At 42.0% G+C, this 8,615-nt stretch overlaps 1 protein-coding gene across 5 annotated transcripts in view; it reads right to left on the minus strand.

The window, feature by feature from the left end:
• LOC308336612 (ATP-dependent 6-phosphofructokinase, platelet type-like) overlaps positions 1–4,615 on the minus strand; it is a 40,684-nt gene extending 36,069 nt beyond the window's left edge. For all 5 annotated transcript variants that reach the window (XM_080794033.1, XM_080794037.1, XM_080794036.1 and 2 more), the window contains exon 1: positions 4,360–4,615. In XM_080794033.1, the coding sequence (XP_080650159.1) occupies positions 4,360–4,456 (97 nt within the window). In that variant the 5' untranslated portion in view covers positions 4,457–4,615. The remainder of the gene's footprint in view (positions 1–4,359) is intronic.
• Between the last annotated feature and the right edge of the window lie 4,000 nt (positions 4,616–8,615).

The raw sequence follows: 8,615 nt of genomic DNA on the forward strand, positions 1-8,615 counted from the left end.
AAAAAAACAAAAAACATTTTTTTTTTTTTTTAATCTTCATATAATAGGTCCTCACTAATAATCATGATACTCGGTCTGTGTCACATAGGAGGGCTGTGGGCAGTTCAGAAACCCACCCAACAGTGACATCAATGGAGAATCCAAGCTAATAGAAACTGCAGGCTTTCTAGTCCTGAAAAGTTACGAAAATGGAAGCCATCATTCTCACAATAATAAACCCTGTTAGGGTCCATTTGGTTCCATTTGTACACTCTCAGAGTTACAGACCCGTAATGGTCCATTTGATTCCAAACCATTTCCCTGGGGACCCCCTGGAACTGCCTCAAGGACCCTGGGGGTCCCCGGACCCCAAACCCCACTTTGGAATCACTGCTCTATGTAATGTTTGTGTGTGTGTGTGTGTGTGTGTGTGTGTGTGTGTGTGTGTGTGTGTGTGTGTGTCCGTCCAGCTGATGGTCGTTAATGTCAAAGCAATGCTGTTTATGCACTGTCAAATAGGTCTAGGCCTACATCTATTCTAAGGTGGCATATACCTGTATAGACATATTACCCTGCTCATTACTGTGCGGAAATATACATAAATCTTCGTGTTTGAGCACAAAAAGCATTTTGAGAACCCACAAATTTCCGCGCTTCGCGCGCACACTGTGCGGCCCCCCACACACAATCATTCTACAGTTGTGGCCCCCGGCCTAATCTAATTGAATACCCCTGTAAGTAGGTGCCGGTATATTGTGCACACACCATACTGTATGTGCAAGGGTGTACAGTATTGATGTGCACTGTGGCTGTTCGTTTTTACACTGTCTGTCTGTGGGTTCTAGCTGGGACAATTTATTTTCTCTCCCCCACAGTGAAATTGCAATGCTATGTTTGGTCAAAACCTGTACCTAGCTCCTCCCACAGGCTCCCTAGTGTAACAGTTACTCAGTAGCACAGCGAGAGATCTTTCACTGCGACAACAGTTGTTCTGTGCCTTGAGGTTGGAACTTGGCTGACTGAGGGAGAGGAGCAGAGAAGTGGACAAAGCCCCCTCACCTCACCATGCCAACACTACAGCGCTAATGGTAGCTCGTTGTACCGTAGCAGACCTGTTGCCAAGCAACATAAGCGGTATAGCCTATTTATTTGGCTTTAAGGATGCTGAACAGAAAGAGGCTAGAGGAGGTGGAATGATAAGAGAAGAACACAGTGTGGTTCTCAAACTTATTAGTATGTGTTTTGCCATCTGAAAATACTGTATGTTGTGCCCGAGACCTCCATGAATTATTTGTGTTGTTAAAATGTTTAAACGACATTAAAGAATGTTTGAAAATAGCAGATCTACTTGAAAATAGCAGATCTACAAGTAGATCGGCTTTACTTTACTTTACCCCTCATTTTGCTAGTGACCCCCTGGAACCACCTCAGGTACCCCTGGGTATCCCCTGGACCACACTTTGAGAGCCACTGGTGTAAAAGCCTAGAAAGACCAGTGGACTGTAACTTCGTCATAACAATGGTTGCTGTAGGGCCATCTGAGTGGGATCAGCTGCAGCATACTCATCACCTTCCAATCCGACAGCCTTTGGTCCGTGCCATGAGTTACATAACCATGAACCACATGAATGGCCTAGTGTTATTTACATCGAGTGAGGAACAGAGAGAGAGAGAGAGGGAGAGACACAGAGAGAGAGCAGCCAGTTCAATCCTGGGCTCCCCCAGAGTTAGTGTCGAAGTGTCCTGGAGCGAGACACTGAACCCCTAATTGCTCCCGATGTGCAGGTTGGTGCCTTTACTTGCATGGTTTCCTCTGCCATCGGTGTGTGAATGGGTGAATGTAATGCACAATCTATATGTAAAGTGCCTTGGATAAAGTCACTAGATAAATGCACCATTTAGGATACCATTTTACCATTTAGAGAGAGAGAGAGAGAGATGGGGGCGTAAAAACAATGAACACTTTGGCAAAGCTGCTGGCGTCAACTTATGCAACTAACCATAGGGCTTGCAAATCTAAATCATGGCAGACTTATACATGTTCATGATGACACTCTGACTTTCCAGGCACACCTCATACAAGAAGAGCAAGTAAAATAAGTTTACACGAGGCTTACTGACACCGACAGGTCGGCCATCCCTCACGCATGCCATGGTTTCACTTTGTTTTGGGGACATGAATGGATGCACGCTCTCTGTGGGTGTGAGCGGTGGGCGTGCAATCTGTGCATGCATGCGTGAGCTAGCAAGCGTGTGAGACACAGGCAGACAGAGAAAGGGGTGAGAGGGAGCAGAGTAATCTGTTTGTGGGTCTCTCTCTCTCTCTGTGTGTGTGTGTGTGTGTGTGTGTGTGTGTGTGTGTGTGTGTGTGTGTGTGTGTGTGTGTGTGTGTGTGTGTGTGTGTGTGTGTGTGTGTGTGTGTGTGTGTGTGGTACAAATAGTATAGCCTTACAGGCACAGCCAAATAACATTGAACTGGCTTTCTAAAGCCTCCCACACAACATCAATATCAATCCATTTCCCTTAATCTGAAGTGGAGAATAATGATAATCTAACTGCAGCAATGGGTAAAGTAATGTATAAATAACAGAGAGAGAGAGAGAGAGAGAGAGAGAGAGAGAGAGAGAGAGAGAGAGAGAGAGAGAGAGAGAGAGAGAGAGAGAATTCATTTTGCAGTGTTTGGAATGTGGGTCTCTGTCTTGCCTATGTCTATCCATCTATTTTTTGCTCTTTCAATGAAAATGCAGTATTACGTATATGTCTTGTAATGCTGCAACATACTTTTGCTGGTTGTACCTATGACTCTCAATTGAACCTTACCTATTTTTGAGGGGCTAATATAATGCTCCTAAAAAAATAAACAAGTAAGGTTTTATTTGAGAGCCCCTGGCTCCTATGTCCAGCTTTGAGGGTGTGTGTAAACACAAACATTGTCTCAACACAAAAATGAAATGCCATTGATAATGCATGTACAGTTTTGTGTGTTTGTGTAAACAAACATTGAGTCAGTAAACACAAACATTGAAGATAAAGGTGAGGAGGACGCAAATTATCATCGGCCGGAATGAGATGATGTATTACGATGTATGATGATAACAGCGCCCCTTACTTCACACGGGTGTGATTTATTTGTATTTGTATCTACAGTGGCCACTGAAGTTATTTTCTGTATCTATCTATAGGCTCCCACATTATGTGCTAATGGATAAGGAAGCTGGCAGCGTGTCTGTCCACACAGTGACACAGCAGCACACACACCCTCTCTTGGATAAGCAGTTAGGTAAAACAATTGTATAACTGAATTGTTTAGAGATGATGTAATACTTAAGAGGCCATTATGCCATATCCATAACACAAGACATGCTATACTGTACATTTTCCATAGCTCTTTGAGTAATGCAGCAGGATGGGGAGGGGGGGGCAGAGCCATATGGGCAGAGGGTTTCCTTTCTGACGCAATGAACGAATGCCGTTGATCACGTACAGTGTACGTGCTCAACTGCATTCCCTAGCCGTTCGTGTGGATGATGAGCACCAGAGCATCCCTCATTTAGCTTGCGGCACTCTCATCTTTTGACTGTTGCCAATACCAATTAGCAGCACCGCATACACCCCCCTATACATAACTATTACTTATAGTTGTGACCGCATGCACGTTTTTTTTTATAGGCAATCGTTTTTATTTCCCGGCAACTTCCTGATTGGCCATTCGTCTGGAATACCATGCACCAGCATGCCAGGTGCACGTAAAATACTTTCATTTGCTTCATAATTCATGAATGAACCGTATGTAAATAATATAAAACACTTAGGCGATTGTTGTGACAGAATGTATGTACAGTACACCTGCAATGCAGTGGATCGATATACAGAATACCGTCTTTCAGCGTCACGAATCTCCTCCATTGAATAAAGATCATGAACAGTGTAAGATCAAGGTACAGTATATCATATACATCAATGTAAATTTTGTTTTATTTTTTAATCGTTGCCCCCCAAAAACTGGTTTATAAATTATGTTGTTAGCCAGAGAGCTAACCGGCAGGATTCCTGAATGGAAGATGCTAACTGTGCAACAGTGCAGCACATTATATAACGGAACTCAACTGACAGAACACGCCTCCACTTTGACCACTTATCAACCTAGGAATAAGGTTCCTTAGGAATAACAATCTATCCACTATAGTCGATGTGTGTGTATGTGTCACAGTGCGTGTCCTCTCTCTACGGTCCCGGTCCCGTGCGCAGGTCATAATTAATGATAAATAATGTACATCGCATGTCATTCATGCTCATTATGTCACAGATACAGCTACAACAGGGAACACCCTGTCTCAGGGTCACCGGTTGGTCGGTTTCACAGTCACACCACCACGGTACCTTGAGCATCCCCTCCGCTCGTCAGCACAGCGATGCATTTCCCCGCTCCCGACAGGTTCTCAAAGAAGACCTTCTTGCTCTCTGGTGGCAGCGCCATTTTCACAGCCTCTGCGTAATAATGTCCCCTAGTCCGATCGAGATATGACAGCACCGAAACTATGTACAATTATTGATGGAGGAGGGCTGGAATCTGCCGGCCCCTTCTCTTCTCTTCCCCTAGCCTGTGCGTGCCTGACTGTGTGTCACTGTTCCGCATCTAGAGAGTAGCCTACTCGTAGGTTTTCTTGCATACACAGTGACAATTCGACGAAAGTTGGATGGACATGGACGCTGGCCAATGAGCTTTCGACTCACGTGCCCACTTCGCCCGTAGCCAGAGCCACAGAGTTACGACAACCCGGTTCACTTCATGGGCCAGGCTCTTCCACATAGACTTCTTTTGAAAAGGGACAACCGGAAGTTTACGGAATGCATTTGAGTCTACGGGCTGTTTTCTGCCCCCCCAATGTCGCAACTCTGTCTTACTCTATGGCTCTGGCCGTAGCCACCCAACTGGAGATAGCCCTGACTGAGGGATAAATGGGAGGGGCGATTATCGTCTGACTTATCTGCCGGCCCCATGCGGAGCATTCAAACTATTAATAGGCTTTTTGCCCTGTTATGCTTATGCGGATGATTATTTTCTTATTTGCAAATGTCTTATTTCAATCAGCGTGACACAATTAAATTACATTACAAAATATTCGTTTTATCCTTCGATTAAATAGCCTAGTTTTTGTGCATCGTTAACCATCTTCTTGCACAGGAAAATTTTGTTACTGCATTTTATTGTCTTACGTAGGTCTCTGGGGAAAATCATGATATGAATGGATTTAAATTAGCCTACAGTGGCGACAAATATTGCACATTTGTTTTGTATTTGAGTTTATTTCTGTCATCGTCCAAATGTCTCCATCTAGTGGCTTAAACCATAAACTTCTACAGCTTGGTCAGGCAGTCAGGCTGATGTGTGAAAGGGTCGTAACTCGTGAGTGACTTGAGTCGGTGTCGGTGACTCGATCGTGACCAGATCTAGAAATGATGGGCCCTGTCATGCAAAAGGAGCTTTATTTTTCTCTTCCCAACGTGGCGCAGATACTGTCTGCACATGTGTACGCATTACAATTATGACATATAGGCCTGCGATATTCGGAATTTACAGCAAGGGATTGCTTAAAAATAATAAACAGCCAAAAACTAAGCCAAATAAATGCAAACTGAGGGTATTTAAACACTTGCAGTAATGTAGCGTATCATGATGGTTTAGGACTTTTGGGGTTATTTTATTGACACAAATGAATAAGCCCATTGTTAATAACAGTGACATACCGTATGTGTCACTGTTATTCACTGTGACCCCTTTTTGGGGGGGGGCCTGAGCTTGGGCCCCTGAGCTTGAGCCTCTTCGCGGTCATGCGGACTAGGCCCCCCCTAGCTCAGGGGCCCCTGGGCCTGGGCCCAACAGGCCCCGGTGGATAATCCCCCCCTGCTTCCAGCCCACACCCTTGTTGTGGGGCAAGTGCAGGACCCTCGAGAGACACAGATGAATCACTTTGCTAGAGTGACATTACAAGCCAGCTGTAAACAGTGACTTTTCCATGCTATTACATTACTTTAATGGTGCAGATTAGCTCGGTTCATACTTGTGCCAAAACAGAAGGACTTTAGAATTAAGGAAGGATTTTATTGTCTGGACTCTGGACAATCAAACATCAAACAATCAAGTATCAAGAAAATGTACACGGCTGACAGTGTATACACATACAGAACCGTAGATGCATAACAGCCAAGCAGTGACACATTTATAAAATCTATGAGGTTTCTATTTTAATTTTGTGTCTAGCTGATTTTATTTATATATAAATATTTATATATCACTATTAGTATAATTGAAATCCATCTACAACCTATAGTGAGCTTGCTATTTTCAATGAACAGTTAAAAACAGTTAAAAACCATCCGTTCTATTGTATTGTATCTTGTTAAAGTGTTCTTGATTCATGTATTCATTAGTTTAAATAAACACACAGAAAATAGCAAAAACAAAAGAAAGAAAAAAAAACACATTTCGAAGGTCAAACTCATCTGTTCTGCCTCGCCTTTAACCTGTATGTTGATGTCCTGCTCTGTGCTATTGTATGCTCTGTTTTATATATTTTATTGTCTCTTTTAATTGTTTTATATTGCTATGCTCTACTGTCTGGTTTTACTCTGTTCAGCACTTTGGTCAGCTTTGGTGCTATACCAATAAAGTTTGATTTGATTTGATTTGAACCTTCACTTGAAAAAAAAAAAAAAAAAAACAGCCTATATATAAAAGTATATGAAAGCCATTTAAAATGTTTATGGAATACACAGGTGGTCCCAAATGATTAATTACATCACGTTACTGCACTGCAAAAGACGTAAAAGTAGGTCAACTGTCAATTAACTAGCTTATTAAAATAGAGTACTATAGCACTCGATACATTTGATACATTGCTGATACTGTATATTGTTGATATACTCTTTACCGCAGTGTTTTCTATACGTTTTGCATATTTGTGCTTCTTCGGTCTCTGTGCTTCTTTTATCGGTCTCATGAGTCATAACATTGCTTTCAAACTTGTAAAGTCTTTATCATGGTCCTTCAATTCAAACGTGTATTAAAAGGTTTTTCCAGATCCAATGATTTGACACCTGGCCCCGGGGCCCCCATATTTCCAAGACAAATCACACCCGTGTGTAGTGAGGAGTGCTCTTATCATCGTATACATCATCATGACATAACATCTGCTCATCTACATATGACGTACATTTTCCATTCATTGTCAATGGCATTTAATGTTTGGGCTAGGACAAAAATCTACACTATAGCTAAATATAAGAGGGGCTATAGCGCCCCTCAAAAATAATGGACACTCAGAAGAAAAAATCTCACTGTATGCCTGTGTGTGTGAGAAGCAACTTGGCCTGTTGTAGCGCCACCATGAGGCTGAATTGAAAACTGTCAAGTGGCATTTCTTCCTCAGCCTATAGTGGGAATAGGCATGCACGGCTTGGGAAGTCGTGGATATGCACGGCTTGGGATATCCGTGGACACAGTTTTAACCATGCACTTTAATCATACTGCGGTCACGCCATCCACACTTCGGAGAAAGACAGTCATGCTATCCTCGTTTCAAACTCTGTTTTCTACATGGCGTTTTACGGTTAGGCGAAGTGATGGTGCATTCGGGTTCAAAACAAAGCTTGTAAATTAGAAATAAATACTATTCTACTATACCATTATCACAAACCAACTACATGTTATATTGTTCCTAATGTACACAAGTTGTCCAAGTTGTTTTAACTTGTTTAACTACCAATAATTCTTAATAATATATTGAAATATTTGATTATCCCCATCCGCTTCAATGCAAATAATAATAAAAACAAAATCAAATCAAACAAAAATGTTATCATACCAACTAAATTGTATTGTTCCTAATGTACATATGTACCTCTGTGATCATTTCCAGGCTGTTTAACTGTACCAATAATTAATAATAAAATATTGAAATACTTTAATATCCCCATTGACATCAATGCAAACGTCGGCAGTCTCCAGGAGCAGACCGCTCTCCAGGCCCACGGCTCCCGCCACTGCCACTAGGACCCCCGGCCGCTCGTTATGACGACGACTACAGCGGCGTGCCATTGAACAAAGTGGCGCCCCGGCCCACCAACGTGCCCCGGCCACGTCTCATTGCCGCTGCCAGAGAATATATATTCAATTATGTACGTTTGACACATTCAATAGATCTCGTGATGCTGCGTGATCTTTTGTGGCCATATGTAATTTCTTGGGGTCTAGTAGGACTCTAGTAAATAATAAAATAATAAATCGCTATAAAATTGTGTGAAAAAATACATATTTAGCCCCACACTTCGAATGCCCTCAAAAACAGCTAAAATCCCTAAAACGAAAGAAAGAGCAAATGAAAAAAAATAACACTCATCTTTTACTTTCTCTAATAACAACTTAAAACATGAACAAAGTCATAACATGAAGTTATCCTTTAAACAACTTGGAAATAATCACAGATGTGTACATTAGGAACAATAAAATTTAGTTGGTATGTGATAACTATTTGTTTAGAGATGTTTTTAGTATTATTTTATATTTACATTGAAGCGGATGGGGATAATCAAATACTTCAAGGCTACATTACTCAGTCAGTCTGTCAGTAGACCTA

This window comes from Protomyctophum bolini, assembly GCF_963924005.1.
Source record: "Protomyctophum bolini genome assembly, chromosome: 21".
Taxonomy (NCBI): domain Eukaryota; kingdom Metazoa; phylum Chordata; class Actinopteri; order Myctophiformes; family Myctophidae; genus Protomyctophum; species Protomyctophum bolini.